This window comes from Sparus aurata, chromosome 6 (genome assembly GCF_900880675.1).
Source record: "Sparus aurata chromosome 6, fSpaAur1.1, whole genome shotgun sequence".
Lineage (NCBI taxonomy): Eukaryota > Metazoa > Chordata > Actinopteri > Spariformes > Sparidae > Sparus > Sparus aurata.
In genome coordinates, this window is record NC_044192.1 from 8,796,000 (window position 1) to 8,819,276 (window position 23,277).

Below are 23,277 nucleotides of genomic sequence, written 5' to 3' on the forward strand. Positions count from 1 at the left end.
TGTTTTAAGGAGGAAACTAGTTGAGCAACTCTATTTGCTTTCTCAAACATTAGAGAGGACCTGCCCTAACAGACACACACACCTCCATGTACAGTTACACACACACACACGCAGGTGCCTCCCATCACCCTGTTAAACGGACGACAAACACACTGCTGTTAGTTTCCAGTTGCTGAAGCGAGAAGACAGAAGAGAGCAGTGGAGACGACTTCAGAGGGTCACGATGTAGACAGGTGACCAGGTGAACAGGTAGACAGGTGAACAGGTATCAGGGTCAACATGTCCATCAGTGTGAATCTGAGGAGGATCTCCAACCTGCCGGGACGATCTGACAGAAAGGTGGAACTCTCCTTCAGAGGTCAGTAACTTACCGGTCTGTATCCACCTGGATAAAATGCCTCGTTATGTTATATATTATTATATAGATACTGTACACTCAACACCCAAAAGTCTGCACACTACCCTTCTATAGAGTCACCTTCAGTCTTCCTGGTTTGTTCTCGGCTTCTTAACTCAACATATGAAGACATTTTAGACAATAGTGAGCTTGTAACTTTGTGACAGTTTGGCAGCGTCTTTAAATGTACACTGTTTAAACGCTCCATTACAAGTAAAACCCCTGAATTAAAAAATATATATAAGTAAATGTTGAATAGTATTAAGTGGCCTTCATTTATCAAAAGTGAAAGTACTCTTAATGTAGATTGTTTCCTTTCACATTTTTGTAACAGCCTGTATATGATAATGGATTACTAGTTATTGATAAATGAAAGAGTAAGCAGCATTTTTAATGTTTGACCTGGTCAGTGCTGTTGGTCATTTAAACCAGTTTATATCATGTTTGCTATGAATCATGTTTGAGCTCATCATGGTTTTTATTTCATCTGAAACGCAAACTCCCTTAAAATAGATTCTAGTTGAGTAGAAGAGTCAAATAACATAAAATAGAAAGTTCCTTAAAGCACCTGAACCTTTGTTTACCTTTCCTGTGTCAGCGACAGGTGAAACAGAGTCATGTGTTGTTGTTTGTATTTACTGACTCTGATCTCTGAATGAATGACTGCTCAGCAAATAATTATTGTCCATTTAAACACGAGGAGGAAACTTTACACTTAAATGTCATTAACTTTGGATGATATCCAAGTCAGACTGTGTGAATTTAAACTGCAGATAAACTTTAGAAAATATTTTTCCACACTAGAAGGACTGAATATTTCAGTGGGAGCATGGTGGAAATGTATCTGTTGGCCAGTATGAACAGGAGGAATGATCACAGGAAGTAAAGATGTATTTAAAACAGTTCATATCAGCACCTGACTATTGTGCTACTGACTTTAAAAAAAAAGGCGAACCTGTCCTTTAAGTGCAGGCCGGTTGTATTTACTGTAGATACTCAGACTGTTTTATTAAAATACTTTTAGTTTTAACTTGTACGTTTTCACAGTATTCAGTATCTTGTCACCCGCGTGTTCATGGACAGTCGGGTGGAGTTTTGTAGTCCATAAAACATTAAAAAAACCTCAAACCTCAAAAGCAAAAAGCTCACTGGACATAATCCAAGTCTGCTGGAGCACTGAGATAAACGTCATTTACACCTTTTTTTAGCTAAAATCTCGATTGTAGCTGTTAGTCTATCAGCACTCACCCCATCTGAAGGTGGGTGCTCGATCTCAACCGCGTGTCGAGGGTGTGAATAAAGTCTCTTCAGATCAAATGTTGGGATCCTGCGACTTCCAGACACTTTGTGGACTCCTGGGAGTCCTTTATCAAGGTCTGCCTGTGTTGAAATCCTCCTTTGTGTTTTTAAATGTGTTTCTAGTCAATTTAAAATCAATAGTGATGTCTGTGTCATCAGCACTGTCGCTATGGTTACCTGTCTGTCTGTCTGCTCTCCAGGTTTCACCCATAAAACCAGAGCCCTGCAGTGTGAGAACTTGGCTATCTTCAACGAGGTCAGTAAACCACGTTACCGAGGACTTAATCAGACCAATCAGAGCACAGGACAGGGTGATGATGTCATCATTATAACCAGACAAGTCCGCTGTCATAAGACTGGACCGAAGTGAACAGAGGAGACCTACAACTTTGAGACTCAGTCTGTACCTCTGAGTTACAGTTCAGTTAGAAACAGCTGTGAGGAAGATGAGCTGCTGAGATTTCAGATCACATGACCTTCATCGTATTTCTGCTGTGTGTGTGTGTGTGTGTGTGTTACAGCAGGTAGCTGCAGATGTTTGTCGGCTTCAGATTGAAACTATTTTAATGGCGCTGATAGGAAACTGTACCACTCCTACTGAACACACACAAACACAGAACCTCTCCTTCAGCACACACACACACACCTACAGCTGACGTGATTCTGTTTTATTCTGCTGCGCTCTGTGAGGCCCAACGAGGCTCCTGGAGGAACCAGCAACACCAACACCAACACAAGAGGAAGAATTCATACTCTTGAATTCTTCTTCTTCTTCTTCTTTTCTTCTTCTTCTTTACTTTACTCATCTTCTTCTTCTTGTTCTTCCTATTCTTCTTCTTCTATGCTTCCTTCCTTTTCTTCTTCATCCTCTTCTTCTGCTTCTTTGCGTTTCTCATCTTCTTCTTCCTCTTCTTCCCATTCTTCTCCTTTTTTGCTTTCTTCTTCTTTGTTTTCTTCTCCTTCGTTTTTTTGTCTACTTCTTCCTCTATGTCACCATCATCATCATCATCATCATCATCATCACCACCATCTTCTTCTGCTCCGTTTTTGTCTCTTTCTTTTTCTTCTTCTTCTTCTTCTTCTTCTTCTTCTTCTCATTTACACATCAATTATCACACTACTGACTTTAAGGAAGCCACTGATGGTCGGTCCACCACCTCGGTCCAGGCTGAAATGTCCCAACAACTATTAGATTTACCTGCAGACCTTCATGGTGCCCAGACTGTACCGTGAAATGTTTTCCCAAATTTCATACAGTTTGCCATGAATTTTGGTACAGACATTTATAATCCTCAGAGGATGAGCTGTAATAATGTTTGATGACTTCTTAATCAACAATCAAATCAACTTCAGCCATTTTTGTGGCGACTAAACCAGGCATTTCAGGCCAAAACAATAATTCTAACCAAGTGGTTTTTGTGCCTAAACCTAACCAGAGTAGCACATTCATGAAATAGAAAATTGAAGTTGCAACATAAAGAACTGTACATTTTCCATGGTGTGCTGAAACAACAGCCACCTGTTTACATAGGACACACGCTCACTGTTAACTAAAATGGAGGAAAGTAGACTTGAAGTGCAAAACTTTCACTGAAACATCTTCTCTGTAGACGAGCTGTTAACCTTTCTCCTCTCTTCACTCTGTAACTGAATGATAAATCCTCAGTAGTTGACTCTAACACAAGCAGTAAATCGACTTTCCAGACATTAGGAGACCGGGAGTGGTGAAGTTACAGATCACTGCACAAGTAGTTGGTTAAATGACTTTTATTTCACAGTAGTAAACTGGATAGATATGAAACATGACACATCTCTACGTTATTATCAGAATGATGACGTTCTCCAGAAAACAAATTGTATAACGTGATTTTAAGAAGCAGAAACAACATCACCATCTCTCTGTTGACACAAGCGCTGCTGACCTATAAGATTATGTAAATTACAGTAACCTCTGCATGACGTGAACAAAGCCGTGGCTCTCTAAGATATATATCTGTGTGCAGCCACTGAGTCAGGCTGCTGTTTGTTCTTCAGGTGTGACCAGGTGTTTTCCCTGTGTGCGTGTGTGTGTGTGGGTCTGAACTTAGCACATAGTGATAAATTGTTGTATAGAAAACTGTAGTTTGATCCTCGGCTCTGAAATATATCGCTGAGCAAGACATTGAACCTGAAACCTCACATCCACCATCACAGACCATCTTCGTTACCATCTCCACGGATATATCTGATGTATGACCACCTGTTATCATGTGACTAAAGTTTTGTGCATGGTCACTTGAGCCGTTTCTATTGGCTGAAGAAGGCTGTGATATTTCAGAGCGTAAAGTAACCTATGTTTGTGTGTGTGTGTGTGTGTGTGTGTGTGTGTGTGTGTGTGTGTGTGTGTGTGTGTGTGCGTGTGTGTGTGTGCGCAGCATTTCCGTTGGCCTTACTATGGTAAAGTGATCAGAGATGAAGTTTTGTCCATCAGTGTTTACAACCACAGTAAAGTCTTCTCCAACAGGTAGTACACACACACACACACACACACACACACACACACACACACACACACACACACACACACACACACAATACACATAAACCTATATTGCTTTCAAATGCTAAAAACGTGTGTGTGTGTGTGTGTGTGTGTGTGTGTGTGTGTGTTTGTGTGTGTGTGTAGACTGCTTGGTAAGCTGGTTGTCAGTCTCCAGCATGTTGTTACCACGGGGAGGCTGTTGCTACGGGAACCGCTTACTGATGCCAACTACAGCTTGACTGATGTAAGTACACACACACACACACACACACACACACACACACACACACACACACACACACAGTTGTATCACTTTTTGGTTTCTTGGTCTCACGTTGTCTCTCTGTAGATCTACATCGAGTTGGATATTCGGTATCATCCAGTTGAGGGAGCAGCAGGAAGCTGGGAAGGACTCGACTTCCTGAGAGTCGAAGAGGAGGATGAGTAAGATCACCAAGAACTGGAGAAAAACTTCTCAGTTGCTCATCCAGTATTGTTTTGTCACATAAGATAGTCAAGAAGCAGACAGCTTGGTGGGACAGCTGAATCCAGACTGCTATCGATCTGAGTTTGGATTGGTTTGATTTGAACCAGAGTTATAGTCTGACTTTGTGAAAGGATGTAATCAGGACACAAAGATTGGTAGCAGAGGGAAAGTATTTGTCAAACTTTGAGAAAAGAAAAACAATCAACCTCCAACAAAAGATCAGATTGAACAATGATTCTTGTTACTCATGTTGTTTTATTTCTCTTCCTTCATCCTCAGATCAGCTCTGGTCATCAGGAACGATGGATTTACTGACCCTGAAAGGTGAGAATTTTCCTCGACTCGCACGTTCATATTCCAAGCCAGATCTACTCTGTACTGATACTGATGTCAAAGATAATATTTGACAAGGTGTTTCACACCCTTTGCCGCTAGACACGAACGTGATCATCAACCTCTGGATCCTCTAAAAGAATCATCTTACCTCGATGTCAAGATGCAATCTTAGATTTTGCTACACTTCCCTGTGATAAAATAATCTAAACTCAAGGTTTACTTACTAGCTTTTCCCTGCACTTTCAACTATATTTCATTGGGGTTTGATTTCACCCATGAATACAACAACTCATCATGTTATGATCATGTAAGTGAAGAAACTATTAGTCTCTCTCTCTCTCTCTTTCTTTCAGTCAGCTGACTGTCACTCGCCCAGGTCAGCTGGAGAGAGAGGCTCGGCGTCTGGGGAGAAGCCTGGTCAAGACTGGGGACGAAGATGAAGACGACGACGATGATGATTATGATGATGACCTGATGGACCTGGAGACTTCCAACATCATCTCCACTCCTTTGCTGAGGTCTGGTTACCTTACTGTCTGTCTGTTTATTTGTCTGTCTGTTTATCTGCCTGTCTATCTGTCTAACGGCATTCTGTCAACCGTCTCTGTGCTTTTGTGTGTCTAGTCGTTGCAGGCCAATGACCAGAAGTGCTGCTGCTGCGGCGCCCAGAGTCCAGAGCTTCCAGGTGAGTTCACTCATCCATCCATTTCTGACTGCTAACAAAAGGTAGCCCAGGTATTGTTCTCTTCCTCCTGGAGGATCCTGAAGCGATACTCAGCACATTACAGACACCATCCTGCTGTTATGGGTTGGTGGTTTGTTCAATTCCAGTTCTTTGTTGTGTGTGCAGGTGAATGTGAACATCCACGAGGCTCAGAAGCTCATTGGAGTGAACATCAACCCAGCAGTTTTCATCAGAGTGGGAAATCAGAAAAAAAACACAGCGACACAGAAATCCACCAACTGCCCCTTCTACAATGAGGTACGGCAGAGACGAGTACACGAGTATACAGTAGAATACAGTAGAGTACAGTAGAGTACAGTACAGTGAAGTATAATACAGATGTTTACCTGCAATCCTCTTTCAGAACTTCCAGTTCGAGTTTCAGGAGAACCCACAGATCCTCTTTGATAAAGTCATCGAGATTAAGGTCAGTTGAACTTGCGTCTGTGCTGTTTCCTGCTGTTGCCATGGTGAGAGACATGGGGCGTGGCCAAAGTGAACACCTGTAATGTCAACTCCTCTCAGGTGGTCCACAGGCGGACTCTGGCCTTCCTGATGACCCACATTGGAACCTTTAAGATTGACATATCCACCGTGTACAACCAACCAGGTACCAGTACTTCTCACGCTGCAGTACTCTGGTCAAAATACTGCAGTACTCACTGACGTCTGTCCGTTCTGTAACTCCAGACCACCGATTCTACCAGAAGTGGGCTCCTCTGACCGACCCAGCAGACACCAGGTCAGGGATCAAAGGTTACGTCAAGGCCAGTCTCAGTGTGCTGATGAAGGGAGAGGCTCTGAGCATAAGTCTGCCACCATCGTCCTCGAGCGGCGCCAGTGAGGACATAGAGAAGTCAGTAAAAACAGAGAATACTAAAATGGATCGCCAACAAAAAAACACATGTGACGGTGGTAATGAATCAGCTGGTGCCGCGTGGTTCTGAAGCTCATGTGTTTTTCTTGCAGGAACCTGCTGCTTCCTCGTGGAATGGCCTCTGAGCGTCCGTGGGCTCGATTTCGTGTCCGGATCTACAAGGCCGAGGGTCTGCCCACTATGGAGTCGGGGCTGATGGCGAAGATGTCAAAGGCCACTGAACGGACTGTCTTCATCGATCCCTACGTACAAGTGACCTTTGCTGGACAACAGGTACTCAGACATGTAAACATTTGATCAATTTTCATCCAGAGTGCAGGAGAAAGGAACCTTTTGAAGAACTCAGAAACTTAAACCGTGTTTCAACTGGAGGAACCAGACACAGCGTTTAGTCCCCGTACAAAAGTTCCAGATCTCAGAAACATTTGTGCTCTGGAGGGTGTTGGACTGTCTGATGGTTCAGGAACTTTCCAGAGCCTGCTGAACTTTATTCAATAGTTTAGTTCCTCTGGTTCTGTAGTTCTTGGAACATTTTTGGTTGAGAATTTCTTATTAGGAGTTGTAGCCTATTTTGTAATTTTTATGCATTCACTATACTTTAAACAAAGTCGGGAAACTTATCAGAATTACCAGTTGAAGAAAAATATTAAATTCTACTTTACTTGGTAATTTGGAGGTTTCGGTTTCCTTGACTTTTTTAGGTAAGATAAGATTTTTCAGTGTACCACATGTATGTGTGTTTGTCTGTGTGTATCCAGGGGGAGACATCAGTTGCCAGCGCCACCAGCTGTCCAGTTTGGAACGAGGAGATTTCCTTCATTGAGCAGTTTCCTCCTCTGGCTCAGCGAATCAGAGTCCAGATCCTCGATGATGCCAAGATGGGAGACATCGCCCTGGCAACGCACTTCCTGGACCTGCAGCAGATTTCTGATCACACCAGGAACGGTACGACCTGCAGTTTACACATTTTACAACACACAATAATTGTCTTTTTATCTAATGCCTTTATTTATAAATTCCAAGAGTACATTTGATCATGTTTCAGTGAGAAACCTTCTTGTTTTTTGTTATTCACAAATTAACACAAATTGATCAAAAGTCTTTCAGTGTTTGAAGGGCATTACTACCCTGTTTACTGATGGGCTTTTAATTTGAAATCTGTCTGAGTTTAACCGGCAGGGGTTTATCAGCTACTGAAAAGAAAATAGAAGTAACGGGAATCAGTGAAAGAGAACAGTGTTTGAAATAATAACACCTTGTATTTGAAAATGATTGGTAACAGAAAGATATCTGTCCGTCTGCAGGGTTTAACCCCACCTTCGGTCCATCTTGGGTTAACCTGTACGGTTCCCCTCAGAACTCCACCCTTGGCGACGTCCACCAGGTAAACCAGACATTTGCTTTGTAGAGCTCTTTTCAACCCACCTGTTACCTGTTGCAGGATTAGAACAGATGAAACAAAAGTAAACTAACCATCTCTCTGCTCCAGGCTCTGAACGAGGGTCTGGGTGAAGGAATCTTCTACCGTGGTCGAATCCTCCTCGGCCTCACTGTGGAGGTTTACTCCTCCCCTAATGCCGTTGCCACGGATACAGGCTCAGCTGCCATGGGAAAGGTACATCCTACTTCCTGTTTTCATGACAGTTGGGCTGCATGAACATCACAACGTCACGATAGTCTTTAAACAAGGACAAAATGTCAGTTTACGCAATTTCGTGTTGCATGTTTTAGTCGGTGTCAGGATGTTGTTACCCTGGCAACCTAAGAATCTTACGTGATTTTAATGATACTCATCTGATCTCAGCATCCGATCTCATATGACCTCTCTGACTCTTGTGTGACTACCTCTTGTGAATCCTCGAAGGTGAAAGGAGCGCTGGGGAAGCTGAGGCTGCCGAAGAGGAGGAGCAGCAAGAAGAAGGATAAGAAGGAAGGTCAGTCTGGTGAGGAGGAGACGCAGGAGAAATACAGCTTTTAGAGGGATGCTGTGGTCATCGTATGAGAATGATGGTGAAACACAACGGAGAGCCAGTTTGATGTTTTTTAGTGCACAAACATCTCTTGAAGTAAAGTCTCCTACTGAAATTTTTCCTAATACTCATGTATACAAGAAAGCTGGGCCAGTAGGAGGCAATAAACACGTCAAATACCAAAGACTTACCGATTATTTGTGTTCAGAAGTGTAGACAAGACAGACATGTATTCTACTTTAATGTAGTTTATTAACCAGTGTTTACTTGCTGTCGTTATAGCGTCTCCAGCTGCCAGCGGATTGGTAGACGACTCAGGAGATGCAGGAGTTGAGGTACCAGAGGCCGTTACAGTGGAGGTCGAGGAGACTCATCCTCTCCCTGAGGTCAGTGAAGTCACCATCATCATCATCATCATCATCATCATCATCATCATCATCATCTCCCCCCCCCTTAAATAAACTGTCTTGTTTGTGTCTGTGATATCTAATAATTTACACTAAATGACTCCAATTTCTATCATTTCTACATTAATTGGATATTTACTTGTTTTTCGGTTTTTCGGTTATTTTTTCACATTAGCTCACCTCAAAAAAATGTTTTCCATTTCTGCCTCTCCTCCTTCTGTCCAAATGTCTACCTCCCATTTCTTATTTCCTTTTCTATATATTACAGTTTGTGTTTCAGGTACAAAACAGAGGAATGACATTGTGCATTTCTCATACTTTCTGTCTCCAGGGTTACCTGGGAGAGATGGAGGACTTCCTGTTGTTTGCGTCTCTGTTTGAAGTCACTATGATAGACTCGTCTGTAGGAACCAGACCGTTGACCTTTGAACTCTCCATAGGTGAGTTGTGTATTTATGTGCTGGATAAGAAAGTTGGCTTTAGGACACATCAACAACTTACAGCACTTATTTTCATCAATCATCACAATTTACAAAATGTATGTCTTTCTCAGTTTTGGACGCGTGGACTCATTTAGGTTCAGAATGAGCTGATGTTTGCAAGCAACATTTTTGTCTTCCTGGAGTTCAAATGTGGAATTCTATTCTCAGAGTCAAACCCTTGCGCTTCATCTGCTGTTCTGCTTCTGACAGGGAATTATGGGAAGGCTGTTGAGGTTGGGAGATCCAAGAAGAGCCAGAGCAAGGAGGAGCTGAGGAGGTGCAGAGAGGAGCTGAGGAGGAGCAGGGAGGATCTCAATGAGGAGGTGCAGGGCCTGCTGGAGTCAGAGGAGGAGCTGGACAAAGAGGAGGTGCTGAGTCCAGAAACTGAGAACAGATCTTTGTCCGCTGCTATGAGACCAGAGCCCACCGAGTATGACAGGTAAATAACTACTGCACCTGCACAGGTAACTTCACACAATCCATTCACTTTCTGCCGCTTCTCCAAACTCAAGTCTATCTATCTATCTGTCTGTCTGTCTGTCCTTCTGTCTCTCAGGTCGTTCCAGTGTCTTCCTCTCCAGCCCCCCTCTGTAAGGCAGAAGCCCTGTCTTTATATCTGGTGTCAGTTTGAGGATCACATCTTTCGTTTATATCAGGCCAACTGGCTCAACAAGATGGCCGACAGGCTGGTGAGAGTCAAGAGATCTTTATTCGATGATTTGTAGAATACAATGCCTTCAAACTCTCGTCACGTTTCCTCCTCACGACTCTTTTAGGAGATCGGTCTCGATGAGGTGGAACGTCTTCTGAGGAGGCCGAGGAGTAAAGCTAAGGAGCGTTTGGTGGAGGTGCTGCTGGAGCTGTTGGCCTCCTGCAAGTAAGTCTGCTCCTTCAGAAAGTCAGATCAGATTTAGTTTGAGCGGATTTGTTCACATGTCTTGTGTCTTCTCCGTCTCTCTGCAGACAGTTCAGTGTTTACTCAGACAGGAGGTCTCAGTCTCGCCCCAACAACCTGGACAGATGCAGGAAGGAGTTCATCAAGAAGAATCTGGTGAGTGTCTCTCTTTCTACCTGTTGCCATCTACCTGTCTATCTGTCTGACTATCTGTCTGTCTCCAGGTCTTGCTGGCCAGACAGGCAGTGAGGGCCCGCCGTAGACTCACCAGGCGATTGGCCAAACAGCGTTTAATGGACGCCAGGAAACTCCTGAAGAGACTCCGCAGACTGGCTAAAGAGGTCAGAGGTCATGGAGAGATAGGTCACCACAATGATGTCACAGGTTGAAATATGTTCTGAGGTCTGACACCTTTCCCTCCACCACCTTCTCTCTCCAGCCCCAGACGACCATCCCAGATGTATTTCTGTGGTTACTGACTGGAAGAAAGCGATTGGCTTATGTCAGGATCCCCACCTACTCCATCATCTTCTCATTGGTGGAAGAGCAGAGGGGGCGGGACAGTGGCCGAGTCACCACCCTCTACATGAAGGTAACCGCTCCAACACTGATGTCCTTTAAAATCTTTGATAGCGCTCATGTTTCTGTCTCTAAAATCGTTGATGATACAAGTGAAGCATCCTGTTTTGTCTCCAAAAATCACTAATCAATGAATGAATGAATCAACTTTTACTTTGCCAATTATGCCAAATAATGTAATAGATAAATTCAAACAATTTAATGTTGATAATATATAGTTTGGGACAATCGGGTTGGGAGGTTTGAGAGAAAATTTCTAAAATGGCCGAAAGAAGAAACACAAAATAATCACTGGGCTTTTATTTTGAAGGACAAATTCAAATTTCTCAATTGATTTAAAGGTGTGCTGTAATTGTTCCAGGAGCCTGGTGCAGTAAAATCTGTCTGTCCGTCTTTTCAGTCTCCAGGAGGTTCAGCTAGTGAGATCTTTGCAAAACTGGAGGTCTACCTGTGGCTCGGTCTGTCCAAGTACAGCAAAGAGGCCATCACCTGCCTGCCAGAGGAGTTTCTGCCAGTTTATGAAGAGGAGGAGGAGGAGCAGAGGAGGCTGGTCGTACAGGGGAGGAGGAAGCTTCCAGTCAGTCTGTCCTGTCAGGGTGAGTCAGCTCAAACTCCGGCAGAGGGTTTAGATTCTGCACAGGATAAATGTTAATGACGTGGAAGTTTGTCCATCAAAATAAAAGCAAATTGAATATTTGTACTTGTGAGCCACAGAGCTATATCTGGACCTGCTCATGTAAAGGTCGACCTTTTTCTTTCTCTCTCTCTCTCTCTGCAGACAGCAGGTACTTCCAGCTACGATGTCACCTGTACCAGGGGCGTGGCCTGTTGGCTGCTGATAGTGACGGCCTATCAGATCCCTTCGCCAAGGTCCTCTTCTCTACGCAGTGCCAGGTCACCAAGGTAGATGCAGCGCTCCCTCTGGTTAAATGGTTGTAACTGTAACTTTGTCTCTTGTAAAATGAAACGTAGCGTGTCGATCAGACACAAGCATGTTCTGTGAGTGTAGAGTCGTAATAACACCGGTAAACTGAACTTCATGTGTGTGTCTGTGTGTGTTCAGGTGCAGTTCGACACTCTCTCTCCAGCCTGGTGTGAGAGTTTGTTGTTCGACAGAGTTCTGCTGGAGGGAACGAAGGACGAGCTTCAACAAGACCCGCCCCTAATCATCATCAACATCTATGACTATGACTCCGTGGTAACACCGGCATTCTTCTTACCTATGCTCCGCATCACATAATTTTTTACCCTTCGTGCACTTTACCTCTGTACGGAGATGGATGCAAACTCACAAAACCCCAGTGGTTCAACCAGTTGGTGTCCTATGAGGAACTGCTGGCAGCTGCAGATGTGACGACCAGTAAGAGAAGCGACTGTTGACCCTCACGCATCTGCCACAGTCTGTAGCACGAAATGTAAAAAGAAAAAGTGCACGTAAAGACATCACATTGCCCTTTGTGATTCGGTGACTTGTGGATCTGAATAGCCAGAAAAACATTGCTGGCAGTCTGTATTTGACATTTTGCTGTGTCTCAATTCAGGGTCTGCATCCTTCGAAGGACCCGGCCTTTGAAGTCCTTCAGAGAGACCTTGTTAACCACGTCAGCCGTTGTTAAATGGGACGGTCTGGCCTTTGGAGCATTTCCTGGTTGCGTCACCAGATATTTGACCCTTACATCATAAATTTCTGCCACCCTGGCCCGCGAAAGTGATGATCTATGCCACGCAATGTCGCCATTTTCGGGCACACAAACAATCTTGGGATATGGGAGACCGCGTAGGATAGTAGCGATGCATCCTCCAAAAAGTGGTAAAAGAAGGACGCATTTGTGGGCTGCATCTGGAGGAGCCTTTCGAATTGGGACAGCCTTCAGCGTCGTAATTGGCCTTCAAATGCTCCTCCAAAGGATGTAGACTCTGAATTGAGACACAGCAAATGTTACCAGCTGATGTCAGCAGGTCCTGCTCGAGTGAGTCCGCCATCTTGGGCAGTGGAGTACGGCAACACCACTTGGACAAGACGCATGCTGAAAAGCAGTAAAAGCGGAAATGTGTTCAGGCAGCTTCTGGGACTTACTAAATATTTGGAACACAGCCCATATAATCTTTCACGTTTTGCTTCTTTCTCTTTTTATGTGTGTGTGCAGGGAGCAGTTAAGCTCCTGGGTCGAGCCTTTGCTGAACCTGAGTTTAAAATTGTGGAGCAGCACTACAAGAAGCCGCCCCTCCGTTTCTATGACATCAACCTGGGGAGAGCGGCCGCTGGCGAGCTGTTGGCCGCCTTTGAGCTCATCGAGCTGGACTACTCTGGGTTTGGAGAGGTGACACTGCTCATTTTAGTAGTTTTTTAAAAACTTTTGGCAGTTCTGGCCATCATTTCTATCAGTAACAATAACATTGTCTATAGCTGAGATGGGAACAGGTGATCTAGTAAAAATAAAACCTGGTAAAAGTTTGCTTTTCTTGTCTCTTGGAGCTGTTATTCACTCAGAGAACTTCTCCGGCTGCTTCTACGTCGACGACACACATCTATTCTTCTCTTTCCCTCCCAGTAGACTCTAAGGCCGAGGTGTTAATCACTAATCACAGTTATAAATGAAGCAGAGACACGGAGCTTGGTGTCTTCTGTGTGATAATGTAAATAGAGACCATGCTTGTGAATGATGGGACTTACTAGCAGTTTGTACAGAAAGACAAATACCGGGCCAAGAGACTGAACCTCTGAAAAATAATATATATTCTAGTGCCATGAACCAATCTACTTACTGAGATGATTCCATTTGGGTTTAACAGATTATTTTCGAAATACTTGTGATTCTAAATGCTGGTATGACTGGATCTTTAGATTTTTGTTTAGGTGGATGCATTATTTAAGTTTTAATGATCTAAATGCAGTTGAATGCACTTACTGTAAATCACTTTGGACAAAGCCCGACAAATTAGGTTGTTGTAACGCAAAAAAACATGAGCAGCCAGATGATCGGACGGGCTGGAAACTAACCAGGAGGCTAGAAAAACTAATTTTGAGGAGGTGAACTGTTTCTTGACTTGATCATTTTTTTAACAATGTCATCGTCTTTCTAGATTTCTGCTGGTTTGTACAGTGTTTTGTGTACTGACAGGAATGATGGAGAAAACTCACCAACAGAGTTGTAATAAACCAGAATTATCCTTCATCAAACCACAAAATTACAAGATTTTTTGTAAACAAAACAAATTGTTTCCCCTCCTGCAGCCCCGTCTCCCCAGCAGTGTGGACCCTCAGGATCTGACCTACCTGGAGGAGCAGAGATATTACATCATTCCAGACGGCGTCCGACCCGTCATGAAGACCTTCAGGATTGAGGTCTCACACACACGCTGTTGTTGACATGTTGCAGATGCATTCAAGTGTTTTATTTATGGGACACCTGATGGTTGAATCTGTGAAGTAAACGAGTCGTGAAGGATGCTGTCTGTGCATTTTTGTGATCAGGTGCTGTTCTGGGGTCTCCGGGAGCTGAAGCGGGTGGAGCTGTTTGAGGTGTCGCGGCCCTTCGTGAAGATGGAGTGTGCAGGGCGACAGCTGGAGTCTGAAGAGATCGAGAACTTCAAGACTCACCCCAACTTCAAAGAGCTGGTCCGCTACATCGACGTGGTCAGTGTCTGACTTAAAGAGATGCTGATATGTTGCAGGATCATGGCTAACTTCCTCCTTCCTGTTTTCCTCTTCCTGTGTTTGGTGCAATCAGAAACTACCGGAGCAGGCTTACCTCCACCCTCCTCTGACGTTATTCGTGGTGGAGCATCGGGCATTCGGGCGACTGGCTCTGGTCGGGTCTTATGTGGTTCAGAGCCTCATGGATTACGCCCCACCTGAGCTTGGGGGGGAGCCAGACGAGGAGGAGGAGGAGCCAAAACCAAAGGGTAAGAGTGAGGAAAGAAGTAGTGAAGGTAAGATTCACAGAAGTACCGTCTACTTTGAGGTTGGAGTTTTCTGTTTATTCATCAGTCAGTTATGTTTGCACAGTTGAACTAACAAACATCAATCTGAAGTCTGAAGCTCTGTGACTGGATGTTTCTCACAGCTGTGCTCTCCGGGAGTCGAAAAAGAGTTTCACTAACACAGTTTGTCTTTGTGTCTCTCCAGTGAGGATGAACACGACGCCGATCACTCCTCTGACATCAATGAAGAAAATTGGACTCAGCGGTCTGTCAATTAAACAGTCAAAGATTCCCCTCAACCCCATGAAGCTGGTTAATGTACGTATGTTAAACTCCCCTACTTTCTCCGCTCTGTGTTAAAAACATACAACCCGAAACTGCTCAGATAATCCATATTTCACTTTTAATTGAAGAATGACTTGACACTTTGCTCCCTCAGGCTCCTCTGAAGAAGCTGATGAAGGGCGGCGAGGAGCTGGAGGAGGAGCTGCCTGAGAAGGAGGAACTGGACTGGTGGTCCAAATACTACGCCTCAATGGAGGAGATGGAGAGACAGGTGAGACCCTTTGAGATTGAGATTTAACCGTCTGTCTGAATAAATATGGTTGACATTCAATAAATGTCAAGTATAATGCATGTAGAGTAGCGGTGACATCACGCTCGTTGTGTAAGACGCAGCCTATGAACGGTCAGGGAACAACGTCTGGTAACATGTCATGTTAAAACTGAATTTCTTCACATTGAATACATTTTACACATGTCAGCTTTACATACCTCAATAACTACAACAATAGATTGCTCAACATGTCTGATGTGTTAACTGTCTGCAGGCTGCTGACGAGATGGAGGCAGAGGAACAAGCAGAGACAGGTGCAGTTTTAACTTCTTCTTTGGTAATTAAGCGATAATAATGTGTATGTTAAAATATTTGTCTTTTGAATAAAAATATGCGGAGCGTTGACGTGAAGCTGCAGTTCCTCTAATGTCCACCTGATGTTGCTCTGGTGAAACTCTGACTCTGATGGTGACAATGTAAAAAAAACCTTTTCTCTGCAAATATAAAGTCAGTCTAGTTTTTTCTGTCTCTGTTACAGTTATTCATCCTTTATGCTCCAAATAGATACACTCCCTGACCAATGTGCTTCCCGCTGTGCTTGAAAATTAAAAATAGTCTTAAAAAGGCACACAGAACAACTTTCATACTCTTGCTTTCAAAACAAATGAGCGAACTAGCCAGATCAAGATCTTGATCGACAGGGGCCACCGATGAACGAACAACAGTGTTACAAGAAATGTTTTTGTTGTCTGACTTTTTTAGATGGAGGGAATCTGACGATGGCAAACATCGAGGATGAGGAGGAGGATGTTGTGGTGGTGGAGATGGAGCCTCCCAAACGCAAGAAGATTGCCACACTTAAGGTGTGAGGTCACCGTTTACAGTCCAGGCTGCAGTCTCGAGTCTTGTGTTTTCTCATTAGACAGACTGTATTTCAAACCAGACTTTTGGATTCAGTTTGTTCAGACCATAATTCTCCTGACAGTCTGAATCATGATGTTGACTGACGGATGAGTGGAGGCAGAACAGATATGATGTAATCTTCCTGGTTCTTGTGTGTGTGTGTTGCAGCTGTATGCAGGTGACCTGGAGTCAGAGTTCAGTCAGTTTCAGGACTGGCTGCAGATCTTCCCGCTGTACAAAGGCAAAGCATGTGGTGAGGATGACGAGGAGGATGAAGAGGAGAGGCTGATGGGAAAATACAAGGTATGGAGGATGGAAAGTTGTCTGTCTGTCTGTTACTTTAAAAACACATTTTTTTCTCTCCATACTGTCCATTAGGGATGAGCGAATACACCATTAGCACCATTTCAACTCTACTTACAGAACAGCCTCAGAGTTGAGCCGATCAATGTTTGTGATCACACGAGTAAGAGAAATATCTACAGACGTTGTTTTTAAAACCCTTAATGAATGAAGTTCATTCAGCTCCCAATAAGGGTTTTTCTTGATCATGAGTACGAAGACATTGACAGATTTTATCTTTACTGGACACTCGTTCAAGCTGAGTACTTCTCCCCTCCTTCCCCAGGGCTCCTTCCTGGTTTTTCCGATTGATTCCGGAGACGAAGAAGACACAAAGTGTCAGATCACTAATGGAATCCCCAAAAATTCAGCCATAAAAGTCTTGGTCCGAGTCTACATCATCAAGGTACCTATCGATCCAGCTATCTATCTATTGAACAACAGCCTGTCTTCGTCTCTAATGCAGCGTTAATGTTCTGCTGTCTCTCTGTTTGTGTCCTTCAGGCCACTAATCTGACTCCCACAGACCCAAATGGCAAAGCCGACCCATATCTGGTGGTCCGAGTTGGACAGCAGAGTCAGGACACGAAAGATCGATACATACCGAAACAGCTCAACCCCACGTTTGGAGAGTCAGTGCCTGTCTGTCTACCTGCACCTGTCTGACACTCTCTGACTGTCTGTCTGTCTGTCTGACTGTCTCTTATCTCTGACGCTGTCTTTCAGGGTGTTTGAATTCACAGTGTCCTTCCCGCTCGAGACAGATTTGGTTGTCAGAGTTCTGGACCACGATCTTGTGGGGTCTGATGATGTCATTGGAGAGACGCGGGTTGACCTGGAGAACCGGTTCTACAGCCGCCACAGAGCCACCTGTGGACTGGCTCTGTACTATGACACGTTAGTACCACAACTACATCACGTTAGTCTCAGATTTTTGACACACAGGTACCAAAACTTGGACATGCGAGAAACAAGCACTACAATGTCAGAACCAGTATTTTGACACAAAAACAAAGGCACCACCACTTCATCAACAGCAGATTTACTTTACTTTGTGTTGTGGACTTTATTGGTAGACCACCTGTCTCTTTAAACATTCACCTGTACCTCTGCTTGTCTCTCCCTCCAGTGACGGTTACAATGTGTGGCGCGATGCGAAGAAGCCGTCGGCCATCTTGGGTGAGCTCTGCAGGAAGAACGGCATCCTGTCCCCAGAGTACAGAGCAACTGAGGTCAAAGTCCTCAACAAAATCTTCAAGATCCCACCTGACGCCATACCTGAAGGTAGGATAGACAGACAGGTACAGTACACTAAGACGGTCGCAGTTAGTCATTAAGTAAAAGATTTAATATCCTGAGGTGTCATTGTATGTTAAAATAACGTACAAAGTGGAAGTGAACAGTTAATAATTGTCCCTCTGTGGACACAAATATGCACAATCATGTCCCGCTACTTGTTCTCTGTCACTGCTACTATCACTACTGACACAACAGAACGACTGCAGCTCCCCTCACACTGCAGTAACCTCCAGCTGTGTGAGCTCTAATAAGACTCTCGGTAGTAACAGTGTGAACAGCTCTGACAGCAGTGTTGTTGTTTTCAGCGCTGCTGAAGAAGAACCAGCGTTCTCCAGAGGAACAGGCAGAGATGGAGGAACATGCGGCCCTGAGCGTGCTGCGCCGCTGGGGGGAGATGAACGAGTTCCTCCCTGGAGCTCTTCCTCTGGTCCCAGAACACGTGGAGATCCGGTCCCTGCAGAACCAGGACAATCCTGGACTGCCACAGGTGAGAACAATTACTACAGTATAGACAGTCACAGCTCCAGTAGTGACGACGTATTACTACTTGCATTGCTACATGTGGACATATGTTTCAGGGACACGTTCACATGTGGGTGGACATGTTTCCCACGGATGTCCCGGCCCCGCCCGCTGTTGACATCAAGCCCCGCCTACCCGAACAGTAGGTGGACACACTCTGAAATACAGTCCAATAGAACCCACTGGACCTCATGGGACCTTTTTTTCATAAAAATATTGTACAGAAGTCGATGAGGAGAGACAAATAATGTTTTGATCCTAACTGAATTGTGCCATGAATCACACATATGATGTTTAAAAGAAAACTATCCAAGTCAAGAGAGTTTCAGTTTGTCACAAATAAAGTAAAATCTCATCTAGTTTGGTGTTAAACTGCTCAGTGAAATACATCGTCTCACTCAACACACGTAAGTAACACAAACATGGCCGCCAGCTCGGCATATTCAATTCAAATGGGATCAAAAAATGATTTGTCTCTCTTCATTCACTTCCATACAAATGTTTTTTTGAAATAAGGTCCCATGAGGGAAACAGGAAGTGGCAGGTGTTTTTCTCTCTATATCTAACCTTTATTGTTGTTTCCATGACGACAGGTATGAGCTGCGTGTGATCATCTGGAACACTGATGACGTGTTTCTGGACGATGTCAACCCGTTCACCGGTGACCCGTCCTCAGACATCTACGTTAAAGGGTTAGATTGACACACACACACACACACACACACCCACACACACACACACACACACACACACACACACACACACACACACACACACACACACAACACACACACACACACGTCTGTTCTCAGGTTTCTTCTAGGGATTCATATTACAGATGTTTTTCAGCTGATGCAGAGAAGCAATGGCCAATACCGATAAGATAACTGATAATTTCCCATTTTTGTATTTCAAAAATAAACATCATAATCTGTAGTTTATGCACTCCTGAGAATAAGAAAGGCTAAGATGCAAAACACTCAGACTCTTTCTTTCTTCTCTGAACTCTTGTGAAATGTGTTGAAAATTGCAATCGTGTTTTCTTCCTCTGAAACTGTAAACGTCCACAAAAATGACAACAATGTGTTATCACATTATCAGCTGTAGTTATTGGACAGACTTCCACCCATATAGTAAATAAGCAGTAACGTATACTTCCCAATAAAGGGGTGATATTTATTGTGCATCTCTGGTTTCTTTGCAATTAAGATAAGACAGAATGTTATTTATCCAGAGGGAAATTGTCATGCAGCAGTTACAGTAAAGTACAAGAACTAGTAAGTGTTTGGGCTATTTGTTTATTTGAGTCATAAACTGGTGGTGAAGCTGACTTTTTATCCTGGACCTGTTAGTTTTAGCTTCGGGCTAAAGGGAGTGGATGGTGCTTGATGAACTTATTAGTCATTTCTGCTCTCTGCAGCTGGATAAAGGGGCTGGAAGGACAGAAACAGGAGACTGACGTCCACTTCAACTCTCTGACTGGAGAAGGAAACTTCAACTGGAGATTTGTGTTCCGCTTCGACTACCTTCCCACTGAGGTACACACCTGAACCTGCCGATGGTTTCCACATGAATCTGATCGTTATAGTGACCTCCTGACCTTTGTTCTGGTTCTGTTTGCTTTGTGTAAATAAATGTCTTCCACCCGTCCTGTAGAAAGAGGTGGTGTATAAGAAGAAGGAGTCCTTTTTCTCTCTGGAGGAGTCGGAGTTTCGACAGCCGGCTGTTCTGACGCTGCAGGTTTGGGACTACGACCGAATCGCTGCCAACGACTTCCTGGGTGAGACACGAATCGACAGCATTAAAAGAAAATCTCAAATGTTTTCCAAATAAAAAAAGGTAAATATCTTCACTTCCTCTTCCTCCTTCAGGCTCTATAGAGTTACGTCTCAGCGACATGGTGCGAGGGGCGAAGTCGTCAGCTAAGTGTACGATCGAGATGGCGAAGGATCGGGCCGGCCCTCGACTCTCCATCTTCCGTGCCAAGAAGATGAAGGGCTGGTGGCCGCTGACCCGTTTGAAGACGGCAGAGGACTTTGAGAGGGAGGAGAAGGAGAAAGAGGAGGCCAAGAAGAAGGGAAAGAAGAAGAAGAAGAAGAAGGACAAGAGGAGCAAGATGAAACCAGAGGACATCCAGTACACCGACAGCAGCGGCAACACTTTCCTGCTCATGGTACAAAAACACACAAAATATTAAACCTAATCATAATGAGAAGCTGAGCAAACATAAAGTCTTCCTTTTCTAACCGTGTGTGTGTGTGTGTGTGTGTATGTGTATGTGTAACAGGGGAAGGTGGAGGCGGAGCTTCAGCTGGTGGCATTAGAACAGGCGGAGACCAACCCTGTGGGACGAGCCCGCAAAGAGCCGGAGCCTCTGGACAAACCAAAGTACGACACACACACACACACACACACACACACACACACACACACACACACACACACACCTACACACACACACACACACACATTGATCTGCTGTAGACTCAGTCCAGGTATGAACAGGTGTAAACTGTCTCCTGTCGTCCCTCTAGTCGTCCCACCACCAGCTTCACCTGGTTCGTCAACCCGATGAAGACGTTCATCTTCCTCATCTGGAAGAAGTTCAAGAAGTTCATCATCGCTCTGCTCATCCTCGGCGTCCTCGGGGTCTTCCTCTTCCTCATCCTCTACACTCTGCCCGGGCAAATCTCCACCCTCATTATCCACGGGTGAAGACACCTGCAGGAAGTCTTTCGTCGCCTCGTTCTGAATGTAACAGACTGTCTGGAGTTTTATTTAACCTCATTTCTGTGGAACCAATCAGTAAAACTCACGATTTAACATGTTTACACTGACTGAACCACATTACCCAGAATCCTCATTATTATGAACACAACCTGGGTCATGGAGGAATAATCAGGGATTCATCCGTCACTAGACAAAATTACTGGACACATAGTACTTTAGATCTCGGTCACATATTTATGTTGTGTAAAAATTGTACTGCAGCGTTGGATAGATTTGTGATAAATCAGCAAATTTCTGAAACATAAGCTTTAACTCTTTTGTATACAAGTTTAGGTTTGTTAAATAAATATATTTGTGTTTGCAAATTATCATTTTCAAATAAAATACACTCAGTTTTTTTGTTTGATTTTGCACTGACTCAGAACTGATTCACAGATTTGTTGATTAAATTTGACTTTAAAAGGTTAGAGGAGTTAAATAGAAGTCAGACTTCACGTCGTATTCAGTCTGAGGAACAGGAAGTGAGAAATAGTTTGTTTACGCACGCTCGCTCTGATTGTTTCCTCTCAGACTCTGATGATGTTCGAATGTTTCCTCAGAGACTAGACGGGAAATGATGATGGAAAACGAGTATGAGGTTTAATTTTGCCACAAATATGTCATCTGTCAGATAACAGTGGTAAGTTATGTTACGTCACACTAACAGCTCGGCTCAAACCACCAGTTTGGTCTAAAAGGAAATATCTCTACAATTATTGGATGGATTCCTGTCACATTTTTGTACAGCAGCTCATGTTCCCCAGAGGATGAACCCTACTGACATTGTTGATCCTCTGACTTTTCCTTTGAGGTTCACATTTGTTGATTTGAGTAAATTTCTCAACAACTTTTGGATGAACTGCTGTCAAATTTGTTCCGGACATTCACATCTCCAACAAGGTGAATTTAATGACTTTGTAAAACATTTAATTCAACTTTCAAGTTGTCCAATAATGGACGTGTGACTCAAGTCATCTGGTCCGAGTCTGAAACAAGTCCCAATAAATCTTTTCATGGGCGAGTGAAGTCGAGTCCTTAAGGCAAGTAAAGCTCAGAGAGTCACGTCAACCCCCGATGTCACTTTAACACATTTAATGTTTAATATTTTAACTGAAAACATAAAGCCTATAAAGCACAAGTTCACCCAAAAATTCATTTTGGTCGTTACTGCCGAAAGTCACGTGAACTTTTATAGTCAACAAAACATTTCTGGAGTTTTACAACAAAACAGTGTTGCACAATTCTCCACATTCATTCGTATCAGCTCCAACTCTACTTTTCTTTTTGGTCATTAACACCCTAACACATTATAGCAAGAAGGTAAACATTAAACCTGTTAAAAACACTGCAAGTTAGCATTGTCATTGTGAGCGTGTTAGCATTCAGCTCAAAGCACACAGCTGGAACGGATGGAGACTCTTTGGTCTCGAAAGAAATAAAAAACAAAATAGATTTTAATAAAGCAACTTGTCAGATTGTGCTACCTTGAAAAAGAATTTAAGAAATATGCAGGTCTGGAAAATGTCTTTTTTAACTCATCTCAAAGCTGCACTATATAGTTTTGGGAAAAAACATTTAATCATAAGAGAAAATTCTTCATTAACTGATTTTTTCACGACTGAATTATCTGAAAATATACAAACTGACTTTAAAGGACAAAACAATTTCATACTGTTTGACTTTGTTTATATGTGGCGGACCCTGCCACTCTTCTATCTTCAAACAGTGTCCTTGGACTTTATTGTCCTTTGAGAACAACTTCTTTATTCAGTTATGGAAGAAAACAAATATGTCTGAATTTTTATTATTAACTCATTAACATTGTAAATATTAAAGTCTTAGTTTATTTAACTTCTCCAGAACTACAGGGTGCCCCTTTAAAATTTATATTCATGTGACATTTAATGAGTCGCAATGTGATTACATCATTACTTGGTATCTCGAGAAAGTGTTATTACACTCTTTTTAATTCACATCACCACATTTCT

At 43.5% G+C, this 23,277-nt stretch overlaps 1 protein-coding gene across 1 annotated transcript; it reads left to right on the forward strand.

The window, feature by feature from the left end:
- The first annotated feature begins 232 nt into the window (after positions 1–232).
- On the forward strand, positions 233–21,669 carry fer1l4 (fer-1 like family member 4). The gene is made up of 49 exons (XM_030419231.1): positions 233–358; positions 1,897–1,952; positions 4,111–4,199; positions 4,362–4,461; positions 4,567–4,661; positions 4,984–5,028; positions 5,394–5,558; positions 5,665–5,725; positions 5,891–6,022; positions 6,129–6,191; positions 6,290–6,374; positions 6,455–6,620; positions 6,734–6,914; positions 7,400–7,586; positions 7,946–8,025; positions 8,131–8,256; positions 8,506–8,575; positions 8,894–8,997; positions 9,350–9,458; positions 9,711–9,939; positions 10,057–10,189; positions 10,277–10,377; positions 10,464–10,551; positions 10,620–10,736; positions 10,835–10,987; positions 11,375–11,570; positions 11,753–11,877; positions 12,038–12,172; positions 13,122–13,295; positions 14,210–14,320; positions 14,450–14,611; positions 14,706–14,880; positions 15,104–15,216; positions 15,338–15,454; positions 15,729–15,768; positions 16,217–16,317; positions 16,526–16,660; positions 16,986–17,105; positions 17,204–17,331; positions 17,426–17,596; positions 17,829–17,983; positions 18,304–18,485; positions 18,577–18,662; positions 19,114–19,212; positions 19,941–20,058; positions 20,177–20,300; positions 20,392–20,693; positions 20,808–20,908; positions 21,055–21,669. The coding sequence occupies exons 1-49, from the start codon at positions 280–282 to the stop codon at positions 21,233–21,235; spliced, it is 6,165 nt and encodes a 2,054-aa protein (XP_030275091.1). The 5' UTR covers positions 233–279; the 3' UTR covers positions 21,236–21,669.
- The last annotated feature ends 1,608 nt before the right edge of the window (positions 21,670–23,277 follow it).